General features: G+C 50.2%; 6 protein-coding genes across 6 annotated transcripts; 2 read left to right on the top strand and 4 right to left on the bottom strand.

The window, feature by feature from the left end:
- Positions 1–572: 572 nt before the first annotated feature.
- On the bottom strand, positions 573–2914 carry BJX68DRAFT_256261 (flavin-containing monooxygenase; the record flags this gene model as incomplete). Its single annotated transcript, XM_071043160.1, has 11 exons — positions 573–761; positions 822–912; positions 975–1093; positions 1157–1250; positions 1306–1525; positions 1596–1979; positions 2034–2180; positions 2249–2428; positions 2484–2541; positions 2597–2658; positions 2719–2914. The coding sequence occupies 11 exons, from the start codon at positions 2912–2914 to the stop codon at positions 573–575; spliced, it is 1740 nt and encodes a 579-aa protein (XP_070897519.1).
- Positions 2915–3431: 517 nt separating this feature from the next.
- Positions 3432–4644, top strand: BJX68DRAFT_256260 (uncharacterized protein; the record flags this gene model as incomplete). Its single annotated transcript, XM_071043159.1, has 3 exons — positions 3432–3938; positions 3999–4163; positions 4216–4644. 3 exons carry the CDS (start codon positions 3432–3434, stop codon positions 4642–4644), a joined length of 1101 nt encoding a protein of 366 aa, XP_070897518.1.
- A 671-nt stretch (positions 4645–5315) lies between these two features.
- On the bottom strand, positions 5316–7210 carry BJX68DRAFT_268370 (CoA-transferase family III domain-containing protein; the record flags this gene model as incomplete). The annotated part of the gene is made up of 4 exons (XM_071046073.1): positions 5316–5751; positions 5837–5919; positions 5984–6734; positions 6792–7210. 4 exons carry the CDS (start codon positions 7208–7210, stop codon positions 5316–5318), a joined length of 1689 nt encoding a protein of 562 aa, XP_070897517.1.
- Positions 7211–8343: 1133 nt separating this feature from the next.
- BJX68DRAFT_256259 (zinc-dependent alcohol dehydrogenase) lies at positions 8344–9748 on the bottom strand (the record flags this gene model as incomplete). Its single annotated transcript, XM_071043158.1, has 6 exons — positions 8344–8472; positions 8533–8657; positions 8731–9061; positions 9124–9239; positions 9294–9584; positions 9646–9748. The coding sequence occupies 6 exons, from the start codon at positions 9746–9748 to the stop codon at positions 8344–8346; spliced, it is 1095 nt and encodes a 364-aa protein (XP_070897516.1).
- A 261-nt stretch (positions 9749–10009) lies between these two features.
- On the top strand, positions 10010–12188 carry BJX68DRAFT_268368 (acyclic terpene utilization AtuA family protein; the record flags this gene model as incomplete). The annotated part of the gene is made up of 6 exons (XM_071046072.1): positions 10010–10060; positions 10121–10198; positions 10267–10982; positions 11075–11482; positions 11542–11566; positions 11640–12188. The coding sequence occupies 6 exons, from the start codon at positions 10010–10012 to the stop codon at positions 12186–12188; spliced, it is 1827 nt and encodes a 608-aa protein (XP_070897515.1).
- A 6733-nt stretch (positions 12189–18921) lies between these two features.
- Positions 18922–23031, bottom strand: BJX68DRAFT_276940 (uncharacterized protein; the record flags this gene model as incomplete). Its single annotated transcript, XM_071048230.1, has 4 exons — positions 18922–20043; positions 20164–20445; positions 20502–22463; positions 22510–23031. 4 exons carry the CDS (start codon positions 23029–23031, stop codon positions 18922–18924), a joined length of 3888 nt encoding a protein of 1295 aa, XP_070897514.1.
- Between the last annotated feature and the right edge of the window lie 4603 nt (positions 23032–27634).

Here is a 27634-nt window from a genome sequence, read left to right as displayed (position 1 = left end):
GGCCAATGTATGGAGCCGATTCCTGATTCTAAGCTCGGTTGCCCGCTCTCGACCACCGCAGCCGAGGTTCAGCATGTCCGGAACGTTTCAAGTAGCACCGCAATTAGTCCTTTTAGGCACATACCGTACTGCTTTAGGTGTGGGTGGCTATTTTATGGAACCTTAACTCATTGCCTTGTGGTGCCTAATAAAGATCACCTTTGGTTTTTCTCCCTTTTTTTTTTCTTTTACTGCTATTGGCTCTCGTGCGGGAATCAGAAAGATGGCTAACACCTCGATATAGGCTTAGGTAAGTCAACTTTCCATCATATAGAGACTTTTATAGTCAATAGCATCTACTTTTACTACTTCCAGCTTTATTTTATCAAGGCTGTCTCGTAGAATGTTTTACCGCATTCAGTGGTTTTCACTAGACAATTCATCTCGGCCAAATATATATTCAAGGCAATAACTGAGTAGAAAAATATTCGACTGATAACAAGGGGTACCAAGCTTCCAATACATTGAGTTGAGCTGATACAGATAGCCCGCAAATTCCTATGGCATACTTGAAGCAACTCAAGGTAGTCCACTCATTCAAGTTCCCAAACCGTGTCCGCGCTCCTGATATAGGTTGTAATGGCGTCGAGTCTGGCCTTGCCCTCAAGAGTATCCGCCTTGATCTTTCCATTTCCCAGATAGGAAAACCGATTTCCGTGCTTATACTCGTAATCAAAGTCCTCCAAGCGGACATCACGCATGGTCTTGTAGTAGGAGGGGGACTAATGGGGTGCAACAGTCAGTTCCGCAATAAAGCTTCAAAGAGCACAAGGGAAACAAACCATGCCACACCAGAGCAGCGGCTTCGCATGGGGCTCTCGGTCCTTCTTATACCAGCTTCGGCAGGATTGGCCCCAGACAGATCCCTTGTGCCTTTATGGTCTGTTAGCCCGAATCAAAATACACTGACAGTCACAAGGGACGCAATAACAGACCATTCATCCACGTGCTCGCAGAAATCATCAACAGCACTTTTCTTCACCTCAAATGACTTGACGTGCTGCTTTTGTATCTTTTCCAGGAATTGGATGATGTAGTCCGTGTTTAATTCAATCTGTATTATTCGTATTATTCGTATAAGCTTTCGTCTGCTTGAAAACAAGGGTTGAGTACAAACCGCGGGAATAATGGAACCATTGCCCCATGGTCCACGAGGTCCTAGGACCACGAAATAATTCGGGAAGCCTGCGGCTGCAACGCCCAAATAGGCCCTGGAGAAAGGTCAACGCGCCATCCATATCAGTGGAAAGCAGGAAAAGCTCTCACCTGGGCTCAGTGCTCCATATTTCTCGTATGTTTACGCCCTTGCGTCCAATTATATCAATATGAGGCGTGAAGGCAACGTCAAACCCAGTGGCGCAGATAATGAGATCAAACTCATGCTCCTTCCCATCAATCGTCTTGATTCCATGTGGGGTGAACTCGGTAATTGTATCATAGACATGGGATACGTTGTCTTTGCACAGTGCCTCAAGATATCCCTCGCCTAACCATTTACAAAGTCAGTATCACAGATCGAAATGCATTTCCAACCAGAACTCCTTGAAGCAACATACCGGGAGTCAATCGTTTACACCCGCTCGGAAAGGTCGGTAGGATTTTTTTCTTAAGCTCATCATGACCCCCCAGCTTGTCGCTCATTTGTTGGCGTAAAAAGGTTTCGGTCACCTTGTGCATATCGGAATCGGCTCGGAAATTCTCGACATGATTGCAAAGGAGGAGTTCCATCTTTCGGCGCAAATGAAGTAGGAGCGCTGGGTCTCTTTCGAACAATTCTTTATCCTCCGCCGTGAACTCAAAGGGACGAGCACCGCGCAAGAGTACCCTGTTTACTTCAGTATCACCCTCTCCTGCTGGATCCGCCTCAAGGGAGACGAGACCACCAAGCTGAGGGGCCAGCCATATTCCGGACCGAATAAAAACAGTAAGGTGCTTGGAACCTGATATGATGTTCAGTTTAAGATAGCCTATGTTGGTCGGCGCTCATTGCATACCTTGCTGAACCTTTGGTGTAATTTGAATAGCCGAACTTCCCGTGCCAATAATTGCCACCTTCTTGTCCTTCCAGTTGATAGATTCATCCCATGCGCCAGAGTGGGCGATAGTACCGTTGAAGCTGTTACGCCCAGGAACGTCCGGCCCTAGAATCAGATATGTTAATAACCACTGGTCCGGGTTCGATTAGACACTGTTAGGGGCCAGTACGTACACTTTGGCACGTTCAGAATGCCAGCGGCGTTGATAAACACGTGGCCCCAGTCCGTGACAATCTCCCCATTTGCCTTCTGGACCGTGACGGTCCAGATAGCATCCCCCTCATTGTACTCGGCCCGGAGTACTTTGCTCTCGTAATAGATATACTTGTCCAAATTGAATTGATCTTTGAAATCTGATTTGCGGAATTAGTGAGGGGGTAAGCACTTGGCGTGATATCTGCGGCAAACCTTTGAAGTACTGTAGAAGCTCGGCTGAGCCGGCGTAGTAATTCGAGAAGCGAGGATTCTAGGTGCTCGAGTTAGAGTCTGCGTTCACATTTCCAAGTCTCTTGGCCGCTCACTGGCCGAAATGTATACGTGTAATTATGCGATGGGACGTCGCATGCACAGCCGGGGTAGCGGTCTAGATGGAGAGGGTCAGCTTGAGTCGGCCATGGCTGGAGGGCGTCAAAGTAGTCCATACTTTCATACCACGTCCCTCCGCACTCGGGGTTTTTTTCGTAGATGGTCAGGCTATACTGCTCCATCCGCTGCTGCATTCGGTATGCGAGAAAGAGCCCGGTGGCTCCGGCTCCGGCGCAAATCACACGGATATCGCATGGCTGCGAATGATACTGGTCGATGATTTGGTATCGCTGAGGGATTTCGGTTGAACCCATGCTGAGCTGAGCAGTACGTCAAGGCTTGAATTGTTTCAGGAAGAATATTGGAGAGATATCGCGCCGTGGGTTTGCACTAACCCTGTCTAAGGAATTGCACAATATATACACTGATGATCTGGTCTCCATTCTCGTCGGGGAAGGGACAAGGACGTTTCGTCGCTACCGAGGCTCCCGCAAGGCAAATGCCGCGGGTCGAACGCTGAAATGATTCTCTGCGTTGCTTTGCATCTCGTAGCCTCGCCTCCTCTGCGTGGCGTACCCCCTGCCCGCCCCCGCCTCCGCCTCCGCCGCCCCCTCGTTCAGGGTCTTGTCCCGAATGTGGGGAATGCGATCGTCCCCCGCAACCAGGATTCGTCTGAAATATGCGGAGCTAATGGGTTCGGTTGCGGGATGAACTATATTTCGTGTTGGGGCAGATGCAGCTCAACACATAAATACCTTCTCTCCCACCGCTGGGCTATAGTGGACTGCAAGACAAAATTTGCGACCAGATTGAGCCTTCACCAACTCAACAATGCGTAACAAACCTTTGACCGTTTTTGCTCTTCCCTGGGCTTCTGCTGCGGCCGTTCTTTTGCCCAAAACCTTTGTTATCCCATCGCAGTCCCACGCCGGTGATACAGTAGCTGAGTATACCTCGACCTGGAATAACCTGGATGGCCCAAAGCTGAATTTCGTCAATGCTACCTCTTTTGACTGGTGGTATTTTGACGCCGTGGCCAGTGATCTATCCGCCCAAGTCTCTCTGCTGGCCTACACGACCGACTCGACGGCGTTAGGATATCCATTCAGCTTGCCAACCATCACCTGGTCCATGGTGACTGTACTCCTACCGAATGGGACAGTTATCGAACAGCCCCTTCTCGGCGAGGAAGCTGTTGTGAAAGTTACCGGTGAAGGATCCTCGGGCTATTGGAATGGCACTGGTGTATCTTGGACTAGCACTCCAGACGCGTCGTTCTATCGCGTCGAGATTGATAACCCATCTGCCGGAGTCCAAGGCAGCATTCAATTAGTTTCGGTGAGGTCTTTTGACACTTCGATTCTGCCGCGCTATAGCTAACATATTTCGAACTGGGAGACCGCGCCCCCACGCTACGTGTGTGACCGCGCAGGGTCAGGATTCAATGAGCGGATCTTTCCCCATCTTGGATGGGCTAACGCCGTACCCGACGCCATCGCAACGGTCAATCTGCGGATTGCTGGTGAACATGTGCAGTTCCTGGGCCATGGGTATCATGACAAGGTAACAAAGCCGAAAGAGCTCCTCTCAAAGCTCCGCTGACAAGTACCTACAGAACTGGGGTGACAGGCCTCTGCCACAGGTGGCCAGGTCCTGGTACTGGGGCCACGCAAGGCTAGGCCCCTATTCGCTGGTTTGGTTTCACGCCCTGTCGTTTGAGGGCGAGAAGAGTGTCAGTGGCTACCTGGTGGAAAATGGCCGAGTCAAAGCGCTGAGTTGCAGTGGACTACTGGTTCGCCCTGCTGGCCAGAATTCGACGTATCCCCCAACGCCTGGTCAAGGTCTTCCCGACGGTTTTCATATAGAGGTGCAGGCCCATGACGGCAGAACATTCATTGCCGATCTCACCAATCGCGATATCGCTTGGGAACCGCCTCTGCCCGATGGCGCGTACACCCGTTGGACAGGCGCTATCACCGGAGGATTTGAGGGCGAAGAGCAGTTTAAGGGACCATCCGTGCATGAATGGATTCGCTATGGATAAGCGGAAGCCTAGGCCTGGGAGAGGTAGGCCAGATACCTAGAAGGAAACCGAGCATTACGGATGCCTTCTAGTATTGTTATCATACCAGCATTACGCATTCAGTGCTAGATCACGGTTTAGATCTTTGGGGAGAGGACTTAATTGGGAAGAATTGATGTTTCTGCATCAGAAAGCTTTGCAAAACCCAGTCTGAATGATACTAGAAGAGAATTTGGTTAGAGACAGCGCTGGTACTTGCATGGAAAATAACTTATATCCTGCTTCTGCAGCGAGGTTCTGTCATCTAATACCTACCTGCCAGCAATATAAGATGGACGGAAGGAGTACTAAAGAATGGGTCATATCTAACTGTTAGACCCTGTTTAGCCTGTACGGTGCGAAATGCTTACATCTGTGTTTAACCTCGAATGATATACACTACTACTACTCTCCCGATGTACACTTATTTATTGTTCAGCAGCTTGCAATATCGGCGATCCCCATTGCGTCTGCTATCAATGGCCCGTGTTTGATGTGAAAGTAGAAAGTACGACAGGTTTTGTTTGGTTGTCTGATGATCACAGCAACGCACATGCCTAACTAGTAACTAGCTATCCACACCACACCCGCAGTTGATGAGGCCCACCGAATTGTGCCCCTCCCTTGAATGAATGTGACCTGCCGCAACTTGTTCACCATCTTGGCTCATACGAGCCAGGAATGCAAGTTCCTCGGTCGTATCCTAGCCGCGTGCTGATTATGCCTTCTCCCTGGAACTGTAGAATCTGCGTCCAATCAAGAGCAACACCAACCTCCCCTTCTATTCCCCATTTCATGTCCACGCGCGCGAATCTCTTCATATCCCACATTGATCCTTCACCCTCACCCTGAGATTTGCGACTTAACCTCTCAACTTGGCTGACTAGTGGATGTAATTCCGTGTCGTGACGTGCGGTAAACCCTGGATTCATTGACTGCAGTGTTTCATGGGTACTGGCGTCGTGGACACCGAGCTGGAGGTACCAGAGGTTATACTGTGTCAGGGAGACGTCAACTTTATAGGATCCACCCTCTCGGGCTCGCGCAAACAGTGCCTGGCAGATTGATATGGCGCCGACAAGGCCAGTCCTATGAACGGCAATATTAGTCGTGACCAACGCAAGTGTTGCGGTTTAGAGGACCCAAGGCAACAGGCAAAAGGACTATAACTCACTGGTAATCCGAATTCGGAAGGAGAGGAATGACCGGCTCGTCCAACCCAAAGTACTGCCCCTGTATCCAAGGGGTGCCCGTAACCTGGCCATTCAATCATAAGTAACTGGGCTATAGTGCAGTCTCGGAGGATAGCTGGAGGCCTTACCGCATCACTGATCTGTTGCCACCCTGACCGGTGCGCCCATTCGCCTTTCCACCCATAGCAATTCTCCCGGAGATGGACAATACCTTTTCCCGTGCGTCTGGCTGCCTCCAGGATATACGTCCTTCCAAACCCCATCTTATCCAGTGCCCCAGGTCGATAGGCGTCAATAAAAACATCGGCTTCCTCAAGGAGTTCGCGAAGCTTCTGCTTCCCCTCCGGGGACTTTAGATTGAGGCACGTGTCTCTCTTCCCAATCTGTGTGTCGTATAGTAAGATTGTATCTGGCAGAGTGTCCCCTGAGATCCGTAACACGTCCGCGCCGAGTAGAGCGAGACAGGAGGAGATGGTAGGGCCTGCCACAACACGGCTCAGGTCCAGAACCTTTATCCCTGCCAGTGGCCGGTATCTCTCTTCCCTTGTCGCCGTCCAGGGCACGGGGGGGAGTTGATCGTGGACCCGATGAACGTTGAACAGAGGTTCATCGATCATGGCTTTCCCATGTTCGGTATTTTTGAATTCCTCCGGGGTGTAGCAGATTGTGCCAGCCTGGCGCCAGTGTTCGTTGGATTCGATGTCTAGCCAGTCACTGCTGTGTTGGGCTACTGCGGCTTTGTACACCTCTCGCACCTTGTCATAATCCTCGGGGGCCTGAAGGTCTGGGCGATTTTGTGGGAGCTCCAACATGTTCAATATTGCCGTCGTGTTCAGGCTGCCGTGCAGGTGAAAGAAGACACCATCCTTGGCTTTGTATCTTGGTAAGATTTTCGCATCAGCACAATGATCAACGTTCGGGGTTGTTTTTCCTCACATGTTGGTTGCAGACCCCCTGTACCTATCTCGGATTTTGCCCAGATCCATATGGATTGCCCTATCACTCAGGTATGGATCCCAGATCGACTCGCCTGACTCTGCCTTGAACAGATATGACGACATCAAAAACATTGACGCGCTATAAACATTTACAGTGATGGACTGATGGCCCGAATTGTATCGGTGGTCAGCAATGGCGTCAACATACAGACCAAGCAGCGCCCACAATGCGGACGAGGACTCGGAGAACTTCAGAAGAGATGGGATGAAGGGATGGACATCCGCCGGGGTAAATCGCAGGTTGTGAACATGTTTGGCCAGCTGCGCCGGATGATGAAGCCGCGCATCGTTCAGTAGATGCTCATGGAGGATGCGATTGGCTTCCGCTGCAATGGTGGCAGGTTGCGTCGTGCTCATTGTAAGGGGCTATCTTGCAAGAAAATAATTGGTTTTTCTTGGTATGTGATAGATTATTTCTCATGCTGATGATTTCGCTCTGTAATATGGACTATATGTTCCACCCAGGCTATTGAGACGCGGGGTGGCCTGTGGAGGCGGGCGAAGTGGGCAGCCGCGGAGTGCAGCAGCACGACTTTGACTTGGTCCTCGGCTCGCGATGGATCTGATGTAACATTCATTTGACGAGCCACAAAGAAATATCAGAAAGAATAAAGATTGCTGCCAAATTTCGGGCCTTCGCAGAGTCAACCACTGTGCCGCGGCGGCTCTTCCCCCCTCGGCGGCCACACTTGAGTGAACAGGGTCGGGTGGCCTATTTTGATAATGGATGACATCTCCCCCGCATCACATCATTTGTCTGTCAGTTTTACGTAGCGTTTGCGGCTCTTTTGCAAGGTCAATCGTCACGTATCTTTAGTTGATTGCCCGGAGAGAGCTGGGTAGAGCTCCTTCAACGTCGACGAACCATAACCTTCGGATAGAATACCCAAGGGGCAGTCAATATAAAGTCTAGGTTACTGACCGAAAGCGGGGAAACTTGGGCACGCCCACCAGACATCAAGTGCTAGTAATTGAGCGTCCAGTCCTGATGGTTTTGTGAACATACCTTGTAAACCCATTTCGTTCCCTGAGTTAGTAATAGTTCTTGCAGCCATCCGAGGACTCCTTCGCGTACACAACTCTATCTATGCTAACATCATCATGGGCCAGATCAAATCCCCTTGGGGCGTGAGACCTTGGTACCAGGTTACTGCCGCAATGGGAACTTTTCCCCAACGAAGGCTACTGAAATAAGGACAATCCCACCGTTAAGATTTTTACTTAATTGCCTGAGGTTGGTCTACTGGGAACAAATCGCCCGATTCCATATCCTTTATAAGCTAGGCTGCCGTGAAAACCCGTGTCTAGTATGCATTAGTACGTAGGAGCCCACAGACCCGTGATTTATATGCATACGGTTGGCTGCTCCATGCTTGTTGCATGAAATCAAGGGCTGGGCTGTACAGGCTTATCTGTACCAGCAAGCGACGCACAATATTGGATGCATATTCTGAGTACCTAGAAGTATCCTCGAAGGGGCTGCCGAGATCCTATCTCTGTGCACCGTCCACTCTGAAGTCTACAACGCATCGCCCAATGGCCTTACCTGCCCGGAGCTCCCTGACGGCCTCGGGGAGTTGAGTGACGGGGAATATTTTGTATATCGGTTTCAAACGGCCCTGAAGATCGGTTATTCTGGATTCCGCATGGAGAGATGGACGAAAGATTGATGAACGCACCTCTGCTGCCATTTTCAGGACCTCGTTTGCGTCGTGCATCGAGCCAACCTGAGTCCCAATAACGTGAAGATGTTTCCCGATAAATAACGCCGGATCTCCGCCCACGGTGGCCATGCCGGCAGGTGCTTGAGGAAGATCTCTGTTAGCCATATATGCCTGGGAACCCCAGTTGATGCTACACGGGTGCAGATCACTTACTGAGCCCAACACACATTACCCGTCCACCGACACCAGCGAGCTCTGGAGCCAAAGAGTAGGCACTGGGACTCGTAGCCACAACAAAGACGCCCTGCGCGCCGCGGCGCTCAGTCAAGTCCATCACCTCTGCTTTGACGTCCGGGCTTGTTACGAAGTCGATGAAGGCTTCACAGCCACTCTGCATGCAGAGATTCCGCCGCTCTGTACTGCCATCGATTCCAATCACTCGCATTCCAAGCGCCCGAGCGATCTGGACGCCTATGTGCCCGACGCCGCCGGCAGCGCCCAGAACGACGACCCAGCTTCCTGGCGACAGGTGTGCGGCGCGAATCTGCAGCACGTCCTTTGTAAGCACAAGACGAACCAAAAGAACGAGGTATATCGTAGACATACGCTGCTGAACATGGTGGCTCCGGCGCACATGAGCGGTGCAGCCGTGTAGTCATCGACCTCGTCTGGGATGCGGGTGGTATACCGAGCGGGGGAGATGACGTACGATTGGTAGGTTCCTACCCAACCCTCTTTAGTCGCGAACTCATGAACGGATTGTACTGGGATCTTACCAGCTGTCTTGAGCCCTGTGTGGATGGCGCGAGCGCAGTAGGCCTCCAATCCGCCCAGGCACAGCTCGCACTCATGGCAGATATCCCACACCGGTTTCACGCCCGCGCGCTGCCCAATGGCCCAGCCAGTGACGTTCTTACCTACCTTGACCACACACCCAATGCCCTCGTGGCCCGGGGATCGGACTCCACTCTCGGACATTCGGGGCATGGGCAGGTCTTCCAACATGTAGTGGATGTCCGAGTAGCAAAGACCGGTTACGTTCAGTCGCAGTAGCAGCTCATCGTCACCTACGTAATTAGTTCACCATTCATCAAAGGCCGATCAAGGTGTTTGAACCAACTGACTTACCGGGCTCGGGGATTGGCACTTCTTCCAAGACTACCTCGAAGTGAGGACCGGGGTTGGTGACGCACCCGGCGATGCAAGAGTCGCGGTTATTCACCGCTGCCATGACAGAGTCGATTGGGATTCCCGTGTAATGCTCGGAGGAGGAGTATGGAAGAGAAACATTGTAGCCGAAACAGTTATATGCTTTCAAGAACTGTTTCCGAGGTCAAGCCTGGGCCAGTCGTGGGCGTGTGGGCGAGCCGAGGTCCTCGTCTTGGCTGGCGGCAAGCCTCGCAGGCCCAGAGGGGACTTTGCCATCCCCACTATATATACAATCCGATTCATTATGATAACTGTTATTTTCAACGTATAGGTCGATTCCACAATGGCTACAGGTACCACGACGTTGGATCCGAAGCGGTCCGTGCGAATCTGCGTGAGTACCTTTCCCCTATTGTCCCATCGTTCTTCGACACATCGCTCACATGATTCGCAGGGGGTGAGTGGTTCTGCGCTCGACCGGAGGCATGGATTCAAATCAGCGACCGAGACCGAGGAACACATCGATGTTATTGTGGGTGACTGGTTGTCGGAAGGGAACATGGCGCCTGCTGCATTACGCAAGCTGAACCGAACCAGTAGGTCTATATCAAGCCGCTCGCGATGGCCAAAATTCTTAATGTAACCATTGCAGACGCGAACGAGGGAGAGTATGGATACGAGAGTTCCTTTCTGTCCTCTATTGAGCCGGCGCTTCCAGCCCTTAGCCGCAAGGGCATCAAGGTCGTCGTGAACGCCGGAGCGAGCGATCCAGAAGCGCTCTGTACAGCGCTGGCCAAGCTTATTCGGGATCAGCACCTGAGCCTCAAGACGGCGTGGGTCTCTGGAGACGAAGCTGTGGACCAGCTCACAAAGGGAGACGCGGCCCTGTACAGCCTTGACACCCATGAGCGTCTGCTCGCCCTGCCTGAAGGGACGGTCTACGCCCAGGCGTATCTTGGAGCTGCCGGCATAGCACAGGGACTCACACAAGGCGCAGACATCATTATCTGCGGTCGTGTGGCGGATGCTAGCCCTGTTGCTGGGGCGGCGATGTGGTGGCACGCTTGGTCTCGAGAACAACACCAGCAACTGGCGTCCGCTCTCGTAGCGGGCCATCTGATCGAATGTTCCACCTATGTAACGGGTGGAAACTTTTCAGGCTTCAAGTCTGTCCCTGGTCTGGAAGATCTGGCCTTTCCTGTTGCGGAGATAAGCCATGACGGTGGTCTCCTGGTCACAAAGCTGGCAACCATGGGTGGGTCAGTGACAACGGATACGGTCACTGCGCAGCTGCTGTATGAAATTCAAGGTCCACTGTAAGATCCCTATTGTTATTCTTTCTTTCTTTTCCAGTTATATCGACCCTTCGCCCCTACTAGAATCTGTCTCTGACGAGCGTGTCACATAGCTACTATAACTCTGATGTCACGGCCAAGCTGGATGGTATTTCGCTCGAACAAGAAGACCGGGATCGAGTACGTGTTCTTGGGGTTGGTGCTTTGCCTCCTCCACCGACGACCAAGGTCGGCCTCACGGGGCCCACGCACTACAAGGCCGAAGTACATTGGTCGATTGTTGGCCTAGACACGGTTGCAAAGGCCGACCTATTGAAAGCTAATATTATCGCAAGCATAGGCCAGGATGCCATCTCGCGCTTCTCTCTGCTACACTTTGATACATATGGCGTCTGCCCTGACAACCCCGAGTCCCAGAATGCGGCCACAGTCACCTTTCGAGTATTCGCGCAAGCTCCTTGCAGGGAGGCCCTCCTGCCTGCTGTTTTTCTGGAGCCAATCCTTAATGTGATTATGTGCTCGTAAGGCCTAACCTTGTTTCTTCCAGCCTCAAGTCCGCCGCTAACATGTTGCATTGCAGGTATCCTGGAGCAACTATGCAGCCGGTACGCGGCCCCCTCCCCTTTATCCTCTAACCCTCCCATTAAGCTAATACGTCATTTTGCCACATTTTCAAAGGCTGTTATTTCCGGGGTCCCGCAGCCATATAATGAGTACAAGGTCGCTCTGATGGCACAGGAGAATCTGGAGCATACACTGCACATGGATGGGCACTCGGTTGTCATGCCGCCTCCACCCATCACGCAGCGGTACCCCGCGCAGCAACAAAGCTACGATCCAGAGGACCCCGTCGACCCGGCTACGAGCTTTGGGGAGACAGTCCAGGGTCCGATAGGCTGGATCGTCCACGCGCGATCCGGCGACAAAGGGTCCAATGCAAATGTCGGGTTTTGGGCGCGCGACGCTGAAGAATATACGTGGCTGCGCAGCCTTCTCACCATTGCAAAACTGCGCGAGTTGCTCGCCAAAGAGTACAAGGAGGGTACTCGGATAGAACGGGTGGAGTTTCCTGGTCTTCGCGCTGTCCATTTTGTCCTGCATGATCACCTTGATCGTGGTGTGAACAGCACAAGCACCTATGATCTTCTAGGGAAGAACGTAGCTGAGTTCCTTCGCGCACGGCATGTACTCATTCCAACGAGATTTTTGGGTAAAGGGAGAATTTGATACACATGATGTGGTTATGCGTTTGGAAATGTATATTGGTGGCAATCCCAAGTGGGCCATTTTGACCCTGGATTCTATAGGAATATTGTGGTTTAAGAATTATTTATACATACCCCCAAGATAAGTTTAAGGTAGAAAATTATTAGCCTTTGCTATACTAACCCTATTAGGATCTGGTATTTATAATTATATTAAAGAGCTTGTAAAACAAACATTTCATTAGGAAAATATATAAAGGAATGTTACTAGATATATACTATATCAAGGCACTACAATACTAAGATCCTAGGCTTCCAGGCACTTTGCGATAGAACACAATACAAAATCTGGAGAAGTCAGACAAAATGGAACACTGCAGAGGTTGGCACGCAACTAAGAACGAGAACTGCTTATTCCTACATCTCCACGGAAAACCTAATCGAGCACCTCGGCAAGTACCACCGGACTATCTACTCTACATTTTGGCTCTCGACGCCCGTCCCAACGAATACGTATCCTAATCCATTGGCTACTTAGCCTGGAATTCCTTGACCCCGTACGCCCCTTGCGCGTCAGGCCTCATCATGGCATCAAATACCACTTGGATTCCTTCCTCTTACGCCTGCTGACCAGCGTTAGCCCAGGCTAACCAGGCTAACTGCTTAGACATCCAAGACCCTTCTAGGGAGGCAATCTTTAGCTAATTAAGTAGTTTATTAAGGGTTACCCCAAGCTCACTAGCGCTATCTACCAACTATAAGACAAGACGCCGCTGGTGAAGCTCTTCTATAGTCACTATGCACACAGAGAGCATTACCTCGCGTGTAAATACAATCCCCTATTCCTAGATAACGTATTTTAAGATTATAACAGGGGATAATCCAAGCTTGACCTCGCTGAGCATGACACTCAAGTCTCTCATAGCGACTTGGATATTACATGTAAAGGCGAGTCTAACACCACTACTAAAGGCAGGGCCATTCAGGCACTCAATGGTCACCTTACTTGATTAGTTTGCTTTAAATAGACCATGTAGCTAGTTATACTATGTATTACTTATTAAGCCTCCTTCTCTAACTAGCGTGCTTCTAGAGACTAGATCCATCCCCGTGTAAAAGAATTTGCTATTACCTATAATAATAAGCCATGACGTCCTAATATCACTATCTATATTGTGTACCGGTGCTGTCAGGTCCATGATTATCATGCTCGTTAAAGCATTTCTGTTTTTTAGGTGGTTTAGGACGAGTTTTGATTAATCCTAGAGTAGTAGATCTAGAGGCCCTTAGTCTATTAGACGAGCTCCTAGTATAGTTTCGGGAGAGTCTTCCTTAATGGCAGCTTTTGTGTCTTTATAGTAACAGCTGCTCTAGCCTAACTAGTATTTAGTATAGAGAGTTATTTTAAAATCTAGACTCCAGTCTCTACTAGCTTTAATAGATTAACCCTAGTCCGTACGCCTGCCTGTTTAAATATATAGACTAGATCCTCTAAGAAGACATTATCCTTTGTGCTAGGGGCGAAGGGACAGCCCCCAAGCCCTATAACGCTCCTATTAAACACCCATATACTGTATTTGTAGGCCTACCACGCGTTTGTAACAGCGCTCCCGTAGGTATTATGAAAGTGGCTAGCTAGCTTCTATATTAGGATCTTATTTATTTTAAGGTATAAGAGGAGGTGCTAGACATCTAATAAAACACCTATACCCAGCGTATCTCCAAGACTAACCTCGTAGCATCCATAATCTAAGAGCGAGGCAACGTAGTACAGGATAGCAGCGGGAGGTGTCAGGCCATTATAGGGGTTAGTAAAGATGTAGGAGACATAGCTACGCTTGATTAGCATATATAGCGCGATCTACTTCGCTTAGATGGGTAGGGAAACTCACCCATAAATAATAATACCACTCTCGGTCGCCTTTCACACAACAACCCGTGCACGCTCTAGCCCCTACTTAACAGTGCAGTTAATGTTGGCCTTACTAAACCCCTTGGTAGCACTAACGAAAACAGCGACCTCCTTGACGCTGGATGTGATGGCCTTTTCCAAGCCCTTCAGGTTTGGCACCAGGACAGGCAGGTTCAACACGGGGTCCTGCAGGAGGCAGTCTTGCTGGGATGTGGCAGTTGGGAAGACAGATGAGTAGTTGACTAGGTCTGGCTGAGGTTATGGGGAAGTATTCATACCTTTCAGTTAGTTTAGATCGGGTTGATAAGTCAGAGAAAGTACTTGGAGAATGGGTCCTTGGTTGAGACAAGTTACCAGGGTTGGGTTTGTTTATCTTTACTTATTACCAACGCTGGCTGGCTAGCTAGAATGCCTGTGGATTGCATGAATCTGCAGTTTACTATACCAATCTCACTGCGAAGCTCATCACTCTACATCTACAGGGTTTCCTCCGTGCTTATTGAGGGCTTATTGGGCCACATCAATGAGAACAACTGGCGACATATAACGAATCTTGTCTTCCAAAATCCACGATAAAGCTCAATCACGTCATCCAGTCGCTGCTCTTTGCGCGTGGCCCTCGCGCAGTCCAACGCATGGTGCATCAATGCCCTAAGGCCTGCTCGACCGAGCTATCCGGGCAACCAGTTTACAGCGCAGTCACTTGTACGTGACTCCATCCATCCCATTCCTGAAATAGTCATACGCGATGGCGATCGAAAAGATTGTCCATACTGAGCCCTCCGCAGGCCCTGACGATAACGGCCACTACCGCGCCCGCTGCAACTTCCGGACGTCTACCCTATCCCCACCTTTCTTTCTCTCCGTCTTTACCAAGCGCGATGAAAATGACATGAGCCCAACACATCTGCCCTCAACAGAAAGCACCAGTAGTCTCGCCCACATGACCAACGTCGCGACCCTCTACGGCTGCGTTGCCATATGCGATGAGACGCCCAGCTGCACTGCGGGTGACTATAAGGAGAGCTCAGGGAGCTGTCGCATCTTGAATATAGTGCAACCGGGAATGATTTTAGTGGAAGCTCGTCTTGCAATGGCTTCCATCAGGGTGGGAGAATTACTAGTTGGGTGGGCGGCGTGGCTGCTTATCTAGGCTCCGTTCCCGCAACATGGTCCTGCTTATGGCGAGGGTCTTATCCATAACAAGTTGTGGAGACATTCATTGAGTTTGAACATAGCTCTTTAGTTACATCGCAAACTAGCTGGATTTGCTCATTCAACGTACCTACCCTATCCTCATTCTCCTAGCGGCCTTGACCGAGTTGTCTGACCTTGTCTTCAAGATACGTTAAGCTGGCGACAAAAGGATGAATAAAAACACCAAAACATACAACAGTAGGGATTCGCATGTGGTCACCCACCATACTACTAACCTACCGGCGTGTGGCTTAAGCGTGGCCAGAAGTCGGGTGGGTGCCGCCCGGGTGAGCTTAGGGTGAGGCCGCTTTACGGTTGCGCGACTTGGGTGATATTAGGTGAGATTAGGGTGAGTTTGCAATAGACAGGGTGAGATTCTCACTTCCGGCTCACTCACTTGCCTTAATCGCTTCGTGTGACCCGCCTAGCTTACCTCACAATAAACCTTAGTACCCGTTCGCTTACAGTCGAAGATTGATGATAGGCTGGCTAAGCCACTACTCAGATACCGGCACCTAACATAGCCACAAAAAATGCTGCTGCCTGTTTTTGCCTGCAACACAGAGTGAGATAGCGAGCAGGATAGCGAGCAAGAGAACTAGACGAAAGGCGTTGGTTCTTCCTCCTTTTGAACTTCATGACCATCTCAGGGTCGAATCGGCAAAGCCAGTCGATAAAAGCTTTGCGCCAAGCAGTCTAGAAGAGACGAAGGAAATCTCTTTCTATACTTGAACAAAGCCTGGCAGGAAAGCAGATATTCCTCCAACTGATCACTGTACACCTTGAGGAGAGGAGAAAAGACCCAAAGTTGAGCAGCTGCAGGAATAGTTTGAATGACGGCGCAATATTGCTATAGGGGCCTTATTCGCCAGACAGAAGTCTGTAAACCTTGTAACTGGATGGAGACCATAATCATCAAGGATCTCGAACCCATGCAGATCTAAGCCCATCATTAGTCCAACAGGGCCTAAGAGGATGCTAAACAGTAGCTGTTCCTTCTACATGAAGTTTTGAAGCCAGGTATCAGGTATGTTGCCAGAAGGTGCTTTGGTAGTAGAGGCCCTGGGAATAGGAAGGTTCTAGCTACACAAATATAAACAGTTATAGTTATCTACTCTCGATTTCTATGTTGAAGTCGTTGCTTCAGTTCGATCTCACAAGATAGAGGTGATCCTTTCTGCCTTGGTAACTAATCCAATGGCAGTAGTGGATGCGTCCGCTTGCCAGGCATGTTGGGTCGCGTGCCCTTGGCTCGGCTTGCATTCTCATGTGCGGTAGAACAACCAACGCTTCCTTCGACTGCGTTCGTCAGAGAATTCACCCATACTAGGAGTATTTCCATCAGGTAATTTCCTTTTATCACTTCTCCATCACTCGTACCTTCTTTTGCCGCTGCTGTCAGTGTGAAAAACAGGATGGTTTGATAGTGGAAGTTCTAGCCAACCTGTTGTTGAACAATCCTCTGATGTCGCCGTTATGCCCAGCCATGGAATTTTAAAACAGTGATAAGCTAAAACTACAAATAAGAATATCTCAGACTCCAAAGTGAACATAAGGGACCCAAAGCGCCGGCGTTCTGCCCTGTTCATCACCCGTGTCGGTCTCCATTGGAAGTATATCCCTTGGTAAACTTGGAGTTCCACCCGGCTCCATAGTATCTAGCTGGCAGTCTTCCTGATACTCTGATACACTCCTGACAGGTTTTGACAGATATCTTGACGTTGGTAACGCATTGATCCAACCATCTCGCATTTCCCTCGCAGCCTAATGAAGCCCTTGACAAACAGCTTTATCATCCATCTGCTTGTTTCCTAGTTCTCTGTATATAATTCTGGCCATGTCAACGCAGGTTTCATTATTAACACTCCAGAGAGTGCCAATAACGTATCGAAAACCAGCGAGCTGGAAGGCGCTGATTAAGTGAATGCTCTTGTTAACAAATCTCTCATCTCTTATCTGGCCAGTCCCACAAGCTAAAAGATACGCGAGGAATAGCGAATGCTTGCGAAGGTTTATCTCTAGGAGATCATCTACTCTAAGTGAATCGTCTTTCTCATCCTCAAGTATTAGTTGACTCTTTGATGGATCAGCATTATTTGTATAGCCATGACCAGCAAAATAAAAGATCCTGCAATCCGCTAAATGCGAGATAATATCCTGTTTATAAGGCTTTGGTTGGATTGGGCGAAGCCCTATTTCCTTGCACCTGTCCTAGAGCATTTCAACTTCCTTGGCTGTAAATGGAAGGTGGTAACTCCCTGGGGTATGCTCCATGGCAACTAGGAGTGCATGCGCTGAAGAAGGCTGTTTCACAGGACGTTTGCGGCCATGTATAATAGCTTTAACAGATGAGCTATAAGACGACATAACCCGATCAAGTACGGTTTTGGAATCGCCCCAACCATGATATCTAGCGGCATGAAGAGGGAATTTTGTTAAAGAGCCAGTTAGAATCCACCACACGTGCGGCCAGTTGGAGTCAGACGGGGTTTACGTGAACCCAAGCCTTTCCAGGATTGGGTCCATGATATAATCCCAGAGCCATTCTAGGACTTCTAGGCTTCCTAGATTATTACACTTTGCCTTCTCCTCAACTTCCTTTCTGCTTAGCTTGGGTAAAGGTAGAGCATGTATTTTGCCTTGCTTAATAATTATCACGTCACAGCGGTACTAGCTGATATTTATAGTAACGATCGGGCCTTTTTATGTTGCATGCTGCATCCTCTTGTCATTTGGTGCTTGCAAGAAGTTATTAAATTCAGGCTGTTTTTGGATAGTGGTGAGCAATTCGTTGAGTTCCTTGTCAGCGTCAGTACGCTCGCGTGCTTGAGCTTGCCAGGAAGCACTGCGAAGTATATCTACAGAAAGGTTGCGTGGGATAGGTTTTTTTAGGATGTCCCGCAGCTGCATGAATCTTTCGGCCATTAGAGGGTATGCATGCTGGAGATCTTGGACATCTAGCCGTATCTCTTCGAGCGATGCTGCAAGCACGCCTCGGCCCGTTTCAAGTAGATTCAATGTAGTAGAGGATTCTGTTTGCGCGTTGAGTGCTACGGCTGCAGCATTGGAAGCCAAGCCAACAACGTCACCTAGAAGGTGTTGCTTATCGGAGTTTTGAAGCGATCGTAATGTAAGTCGAGGAAGCAGACGCATAGTAACTTCTGCCACTTTATAACAGTCCTGCCAATTTGGCAGAAGAGCAAGGCCACGAATTGCATTTTGGCCAGCTTCGATACGAGTGATGATAGAAGAGGTTTCATGTTGTAAAGTAGATGATTAAAGTGATACAGCCTCTTCGAGGTAATCCAATGCACCCGTCCGTGAATATCGATTTCGAAGATGGATTCCAAGGGTGTTTAAATGATCAGCATGTTCAGAGTGATCTTCTGGGGTTGTAAGGACAGCTTGCTGTCCAAGTTGGATGGCCTCTTGAAGGTCAGTCAACGTCCCTGTCCGTGAATATCGATCCCCAAGCCGGATTGAAAGGTTGTGTAAATACATGGCGACGTCAGGGTAATCTTCTGGTGTTGCAAGGACAGCTTTCCGTCCCAGTTGGATGGCCTCTTGAAGGTCAGCCAACGCCCCTGTCCGAATCTCCTTAGCTCTCACGTTGAAGGAGTTTTGAAACATGATTTAGCACAATACTTTACTCTAACGAAAATGTAATTATACAAACTCTGCCACTCAGGCACCCAAGTGCTATAGCACCACCTCTGGTTGTTGAACAGATGGCCTGATAGTCAGCAGGGAGCCATAACTCCCTCTTGCCATGAATAGCAACCCACCTACTTGCCTGCAACGATACCTCAGTCTTTACTTCAGAAAAATTCGATGAGAAGCTGTTGTAACAGGCTTGGATAGTAAAAGATCCCAGATTGGTTATGAGTTCGGGAAGACTCTTTGAAAATTCAATGTTGGTAATATTTCCGCCAGTATTTATTGTATGGTTGAGAGCACCAGCAGCGGGATCCCAGAGCTTGATAGTGTGGTCGTCAGAGCCAGACGCCAACAGATGACCGTCTGGTGAGAAGGAAACTGACTGAACGCGATCAGAATGTCCCACCAGGGTGTTCTTGAGAACTACAGCGGAGGGATCCCAGAGCTTAATGGTTCGATCGTCAGAGCCAGATGCCAGCAGGTGGCCGTCAGCTGAGAAAGCCACTGACTGAACGTGATTAGAATGGCCCAGCAGGGTGTGCTTACAGGCGCCAGTGGCGGGATCCCAGAGTATGATGACTCGATCAGCAGAGCTTGACACCAAAATAGAGCCAGTAGGTGAAAAGGCAATTGATAAAACCCAATCAGCGTGGCCTTCCAGAGTGTTCTTAAGGACGCCAGTAACGGGATCCCAGAGCTTGATAGTGTGGTCACCAGAGCTGGACGCCAGCAGGTGACCGTCTGGTGAGAAGGCAACTGACGATACCCAGCCTGAATGGCCGTACAGCGTGTGCTTCAGGACGCCAGTGGCAGGATCCCAAAGCTTAATAGTGTAGTCATCGGATCCGGATGCCAATAGGTGGCCATCTAGTGAGAACGCAACTGATTGAACCCAATGAGAGTGGCCCTCAAGACTCTGCCCAAGGGCAGCGGTAGTAACATCCCAAAGCTTTATGGTGCAGTCAAGAGAACCAGACGCAATCAGGTCACCACACGGTGAAAAAGCAACTGACGAGACCGAACCTGCATGGCCCTCCAGCGTATGCTTGAGGACGCCAGCAACAGGGTCCCAGAGTTTGACAGTATGGTCATTAGAGCCAGATGCCAGCAGCTGGCCGTCGGCTGAAAAGGCAACCGACTGGAACCAATTGGAGTGGCATTCCAGAGTCTGCTCAAGGCGGCCAGTGGCTGTATCCCACAGTTTGATGGTGTTGTCAAGAGAGCCAGATGCCAGCAGGTGACCATCAGGGGAGAAGCTAACTGACTGAACCCGATCAAAATGACCCTCTAAGGTTCGCAGTTCAGAAATCCATTCTTCGTCGACTCTCGGGCTTCTGAATAACCAACCCGGAAGCTCTCTCTTAAAAGTCGTCCGGATCAACGACCTTTGTGGTGCGAAAATCAGGCCGGAGCTGTAGAGCTGCAGCGGCGCTGTGTCAACAACGTCAAGAAATTTCAAGATAAATCTGTGGGCGTCCAAAAGAAAGAAAGACACAGCGCTATGAGACATATTCTATTTCGACCAACATCAGTTGACCAGCTGCTAGTTTAAGTTGAGAAGACATTCACCTTTGTTAATTTAAGCAATGTGTCGGCAGCGTCCAAACTTTCGTAGATTAGCCCCATAATACTCATAGATTCCAGCCAATGAAGGAAGTGCTCTTCCAAAAATGGTAGTATCTGGTCAATTGTCTTGGCGGAGAGGGAGCTTTGGGCGAAATGGTAAACCCAATAACGACAGGCGTACTGAAGGGCGGGAGGAAGAGACCTTGCTATAGAATCAGAGTCTATCTCTATCCGGCTGGTCCCATAACTTGGTAGCCCGCAAATATTCTTTTTGAGATACCGACCCATCACGGTCAGACATTGCCTGCCTATGAGCTCATGCTTCTCTCCTTTATCAACCCAGAAGGGGGATATTTCCGTATCTGTTTTTGTCCCCTCATCTAGCAGATAATCGCGAAAGGACGAATGGAAGGTCTGTATGGGTAGGTTGGGATCGCTAGGTATGACCAAGACTGAATGAAAGGAGCGCAACCGGATGCTGACATTGCGTTCCTGCAGCTCAAGCAGTTCTGCAAGAGCACTTAGGGAAAGCGGATTAGCAAGGAGAATAATCACACCGATAATTTTCTGGAACTCTGCGATCAGCTTTTCCCCATCACTTTTATCCTTGACCAGGAGCTGTTTCAAAACTGGTCGGTATGTATCATCCAGCTTGGATCCTGATGAATTGGTGAGAAACTCCTGTAGTCGCTCATTCGGATCAAAGTTACCATCCGCCACGAATCGACATACCGTGGCTGCAAAGATGAAGAGCGGAGCCGCCCTTGCCGCCAAGGTTTCAATTTGTTCCTCTCCAGGCCAGCCATGAGGAAGGTCATGCTCGGGAGTCTGTTGTATCTGGGAGAATTTTTGGGTGAGATACAGAGTGATGTCGTGCCTGGTCATATTATCATCCACTTTATGCAGGGGAGTATGCTGGTAGTGCCTCTGTCCAATTTGTTCAAAACTGATGCGAATAGGCTGCTCTGGCCGGCTTGTTAAGAAGAATCGGACTGCCGTATCCGTTGCTGTCACGACCTTGGCTAGGAAAGCAAGGATCGTCTTCAAGTCTTCCTTCGGTTCACACTCGTCGAGAGCATCGATGACAACTACTGTAGAGAACACAGCTTCATCCTGACCCACGGCAAGCAATGGCTGCAAGATAAGCTTTTTAAACTGCTCTTCAAGCGTTTTCCCCCCAATAGTAGGATCGTCATCTATAGCTTTCTGGACCCCAGAAATCATCTGAGGAATGTGGACCACTAGTTGCTTGGCAATTGTGGGGAAAAGCTTTGCAGCTGAGCTCCGATCTCCCCGTCCTCTTTTGAAGAAGAAACTCGCCCCCAGGACGCCATCCGCCTTGAAGGATCCAGCTACCGTCCTCGCAATCGTGGACTTGCCGGTTCCTGCCTTTCCGCTGAGCCAGAATATGCCTTGGTCACCCAACCTTCCCCAGTCCTGTACCTGCTGGAGTAGTTCTTCTCGCGTTCCAGGAAGGCATTTCTCCTCATTTTGGTCCATAAAGGAGTCGAAAAGTGCACTATCAACGAAAGGCAGGTTCAACATCGCAACCGCTTCGTGCACTTTTTTGATATCTATCGCCAATTTGTCGATCTGAGTCAGAATAGCCTCTGCCTCGGCTTTTCGGTGAAGATGCTGATCTAGGAGTAGCCATTGATGCAGATGGGACTCCTCTCCCTTGATCGAGGCCTTCAACTGTGCCAGTTGCTTGCTTGTTCCAGCCGTTATGCTCTCCACAATGTCTTTACCCTTGCCATACTGTTGAACTCTGCGTACTTCGGCGGAGTATTGTAGTATTGCCATATAAGCCCGGATGATCGATCGTTCTTTTTCGGAATTTCCCCTCACTGGGTCCGAACCACCATAGAACTGTTCTTCGATAAAGGCACACCGGGTAAGCAGATCCGCCAGGTATCCTGAGGAGTCAAAGAGAGCATCCCGTAATTCTGCATAATTTTTGGCCATCTAAGCCATTAGCTAACTCCTTAGCTGCTAAGTAAGATGTCCATACCGTCAATCCAAGAGACACTATCGCCCAAGCACTTGAAGCGTAACCGGTTGGATCAAATCTCACAGCGGTATTAACAACATCTTGGAAGGATAGCGCGGAGTTGATTATTTTATGGGCTGTTGTCCGAATGCCTTCCCTTCTCTGCTCCGCCTTGTACTGCGCCTCTGTCGCCTTGACTACTTCGTCTAAAATCTCTTGGGTCCGTGAACGGCTGGCGTTCTTCGCCTTGGCTGCCGCTGCCGGGGGAAGTGTCATTAGAGTGTTCCGGTCGCTCTCGCTTAGCGCGTCGTACGCCATCTGCCAGTGATCCTTTGCATCGTGGTCATTGGCCTTGGAACCGTCAGTATTAGGATCGGCTGGGCCGCTGTTCGCGCCTGGGGGGCTGGTAAACGCTGGCGTGCCCGAAGCTAGGGAAGCCGAAGGTGTATCTTTGTCTTTGCTTCGTCTTGTCAAGGCATTCTTCAAGCATCTGAATACGTGATGCCTCTTCTTGTGGGCAGGACCGGTAGGAGAATCATCCATCATCAAACGAGGGTATCGCTTTGTGATAAGGTCTAGTCGTGAGTGCAGCTAGTGAACTTGGATGGGAGGATAAGTTGGGCGCGAAGAGGAGGGGAAAGGCCATTGCCGGTCTTGCTACTACCGTGAACGAACACCAATGGACGTGCAGTCGACAGGGGCTGCGGCTTTAGCTAGCCACGGCCTGTGGAGCGCCCAGCTCTGACGTGCCATATTCTTTCGCTGCCTTGTTTGGATTCAACGTTCGTTGGTACAGAATTGTAAAATCAGGGACGGTATCCGACAATAAAATCAGATCCAAATTGAGAGTGGACGGACCAGTTCACCGAATATTTGCACCGTGGTTGCAGTGCCGCGACCGCCCTTACTTCCAGATTAGTGAGGAGCAGGCTGGCAGTATCTTCCCCACGGCCCTAGACACGTAAGCAGGACTGGCCACTTTGCAGGCGGTGGCTGGCTGACGACAACACCTGTAAAGGCCTGGAAGTGGAGGGTAAGCAAAGCTGCAATCATGGGGACGCTGAGGCAGTTCTGTGGTCGCAGGCTCACGTCTGCATTCACCAACCACAGGGCCACAATAGCCGCCCCGAGCAGGGGCAGCCCAGATACCGACATCGCATCGTTTTTTTGAATCAGACAGTAGGGATAGTGCTGTAGGCTTTCTGCTTGCTATGAAGGCATAATTGGGTACACAGTACATGAGATCTCTGGCCCAACTCGAGTCGGAGCGTGGAGACCGGGTTGTTCCTTCCTGCGAGGATTCACTAAGTGGGTACTCTGTAGAGGGAGGTACCTCCCCCTCAGTTTGACATGTTTGCACAAGAGTTTCTTAGAATATTCTGCAACCCGGAGCTAAACCTAGTCAGGCAACTGCCAGTCAACCCAGCACGATTACGTCTTCCTCGACGCTGCGAACTTTAAAATCCAGATAGCTTGCTGCGGTGCAGGAGATAGTCAAGAAATGGCATTAGATCTCTCGCGGTCAAAGATTCAGCTCATTTGTAATCTGACTTCAAGTAGCATGTCAGTTTCAAAACCGCTGATGCCGCGGAGCGTAGCAAGCAGGCGGTTAAATATCCGCTTGAATCTCCATGTCTTTGGCCGTTAGCCCAGTAGGCACACCCACTGGCAACATCAGGGTTCGTAGGTCCGGTGGGTGAGACGCCATTGGTCCATCGCTTGATGAGAGCGGAACTAGCCAAACCAAAGAGGAGATATTGTAAGATCACAACTGAAACCATGGTTGGGCAGTGGGACATAGCAATGAGATAATGATGGGTGATTCGCTGGACAGTTCAGAGAGTGTTTCAGTCGATTTATAGGTCCTGCGGACGATGTTACCCTTGGACTGCGGCCGCGTTACTGATCGTCAGCTGTCGAGCTATGAGATGCACCTTTGCGATATCGGAATATGTTAAGTTGTCAATCCGCTTGTTTTCCAGCACTAAGCTGATACCTTGGTCTAGGGACAGACCACACTTCCGTCAAGAGTCACACCGCATGGCATTCGCTCTGGTCGCCTAAACCATCAGAGCAAGAACGTTGCAATAGCCGGAGAGACTCGCCGCTCCACTTTTGGACGCTTTTTGTAGTCTGTGCGGCGGCAATTGGTCGGCACCCGACAGCTGTAAACATAGGCTTCTCGCTATACCACATGGGCCAGAGACAATGCTGATAGTTAATCTTGGCAAAGGTCAGGTTTGTTCGCTTGGAAAATTATCCGAAATTTGTAGCGGCCGAAATGTCTCAGTTCCTGGGACTTGACCAAACATCTGAATCTATGATAGGCGCTTGTTTATTTGCACTGCTTGGCGGTTGAACTCAGGGATCAGAATCCTAATCGCGCTCTTCAAGGGAAGTCAGTGTTTGGATTTTTCCCCTCGCCGCCGCAAGCACTGCTACGTTAAGTGCGGGTGACACCAACAGCTAGCACAAAAAGGACACTCTTCGCGAACCTCGCAGGAAAGTACCTGCATCAGCCTGGAGCGATCACTCGGGTGATCTTGGAAGCGAACCCTGCGGCTAGATCCGCCGAACCCTGCGGATGCGCCGGCCCGGGAATAATAATGAGATTGGGTTTGCCAACAATGCACAGCCATGTACCGCTCCGTACTATACGGTGGGTGTGATACTAGGAGAGGTCATGCGCTAGCATGTGACCTACAAAAGTACGTGGAGTCTTTTCCCTTAGAATTAAAGAAACTTTGCATTAAATGCCCCAAGTATCGTCCATCACTAGCCAGTCCCCGAACATGCCGCTCGGCTTGGGAAGATGATGGAGGAGAATAAACGTTAAAAAATGGCAACTATATTAGCTCTTAAAATACCGCTATAGGAAATCTCAGGGTTAGGTCTTGCTTTGTGAGTCCTTGGGCGGGGTATTTTATTTGTGTCGAGGTTTGTCTGGTGGATACAATGCAGTAGCAAGATATATGGAGCAAGGTAGAACTGGATCGATACGGTTGTGTGTCACATTGTACTATCTCGGAGCGTACTAGCCAACCCCGCTTCCATAAGGGGCTCTAAGATCTCTACAACCCCCGTCATTCTCCCACGGACAGCCCAATCCAGCGCGGTCCACCCACACATAGTATCCCTTGAAAATACATCAACTGCATACCCAAGTAGCAGCCTGACCATATCTACATGCCCCTCCTCTGCCGCAAACGACAACGGTGTGCGTCCCTCGCGATCTCGAATATCCGGATCTGCGCCCCCCTCAACCAGGACCTGCACAATCTCCACCTTGCCGCGCGAAGCGGCTCGGATTAGAGCATTCCACGTAAAGAACTGGTTGCTCATCATCGCGTTGGGATCCGCGCCGTGGCGCAGCCCAACGCGGACCATGTCCGCACTCCCCACATCGACGGCGTTGCACAGGAGTTCAGCGCCCATTTCCCCCGCCATGATTTCTGGCGCAATGTCTGAGAGCAGCTCCTCCACGAGGGGCGTGTCCCGGGCGCGGATCGCCGGGCGCAGCGCCTGCCTCACGAGCGGAGAGAAGTCGCCCTCGAGGATGCGGACAGTAATTGAGTTTTCGAGGCGCTGCCGCTGGAACTCCCTACTTGCAAATGGCCAACCCAATGGCCAACCCTGCTCGGTGTACAGATTGTCTAGGGCTCCATCGTCAATCCGTCGTCTCATCTCGGCTAGAAGGAAGCGCGCAACATGCCACTGAGCGTTCCGGGCGGATTGGTCAAGCGCCGTGCCTGTGGCGTGTGGCGGGGAATAGAAAATGTCTGCGCCGGCGCGCAAGAGAAATTTGACCATTTCCAAGTCACCACGGGATGAAGCAATGGTAAGGGCTGTTTGGCCATATGATACATCGCGGTTTTTGTCGTCGGGGCGGAAGTCTTGCTCAAAGAGGAGGTATTCAGCAACGGCGAGGTGGCCGTTTTCCACGGCTTCGTGGAGGGGGTTTTTTCGCTGTCCACCGTGGCTTACTACTCGGGTGAATGGCTCCTTTACAAAGAGCCTAAGCCAGGAACTCCAGCGCGCCTGGGTTCCTGTGTCCAGCGTGAAGATGGCTGTGAAGAGGCCGCGGAGGGCGTGGATGTGGCCATTTCGGCAGTGGTGGAAAATTGCCTGGTGCGGACGATTGTGGTCTCGAAGGTCCTTGCGGTAGAGGTACTTGAGCAGGAGGTTGTAGAAGTGATGGCTTGTTCTGATCAGGCAGTTGAGATCATGCTGGCTGAGATGGCCAGCAACCTGGATGATTATCAGGTTTGGTAGGAAGCAAAGATGCATTTTTGTGTCAGGGTCTCAGCCCCTCCCTCAGTCTGTCTTGGAAGCTACGTCGCTAAATAATCTTCTGCCCAACTCACATGACCCTCTTCCCCTCCTCTTGGCAGGCCGGCCTATCCTGTCCAATCTCCCAGATGCAATAGAACTCCGAGACTGCATCTGGAGGACAGTCCAGATCCCCTGTCATGAAAAGTCAGGCAACCATAGTTAGCCAGCGGACGGGGGATCTCACCCATGCGATTTTCTTCACCAAGGATGCTCAGGGAATGCATCATTTTATGCATTATAGTGTGCGCAATATACTTTCCTTTGATATTGTCCATGTGGAACTCAGCAGAAGCACGCTGTTGGCTAGCGCCTGGAGTTGATTTAACCCCCAATTTTCAAACCTTTGCGGGCAGTAAACCATCACGTCCACCCATACCAGAGGAAATTGATGCGTCCACGCATAGTAATTCATCGTGTCACATTTCCCGTCTTTTATTGTTATCTCCCTCTGTCCTCCTCTGTGTACAGGACGGTTGTCCCAGTATCTGTCTTATCTGTCAGTTCGTGAACCCGAAGATTGAGAAGGGACGAACCTGGCTTTTTTCATCGGACATGTACAGTACAAAGTCATCATCACAGAGTACCTCAAATCCTCGGCCAAAAGTCACTCGCGAGCGCATCAGCCATCAGAGCGGCTTGTGCTGGGACGGTCAGTCTCTTGTCTGGGATTTGACCCCACGGTACTTACCCTGAAGAACTGCGAGACGTGCCACTTGAAGTTGCATTTTCAATTCCTGAGTCTTATCATCACTATCAGCCTCCCGTATATCGCCTCGTATGTGTTGACCAGCCGCGCATTCCAATTCAGTGCCTG

This window comes from Aspergillus pseudodeflectus, assembly GCF_044049435.1.
Source record: "Aspergillus pseudodeflectus strain CBS 756.74 chromosome Unknown BJX68scaffold_30, whole genome shotgun sequence".
NCBI lineage: Eukaryota > Fungi > Ascomycota > Eurotiomycetes > Eurotiales > Aspergillaceae > Aspergillus > Aspergillus pseudodeflectus.
The sequence above is the reverse complement of the archived record's forward strand: the minus strand, read 5'-3'. Positions and strand labels throughout refer to the sequence as shown.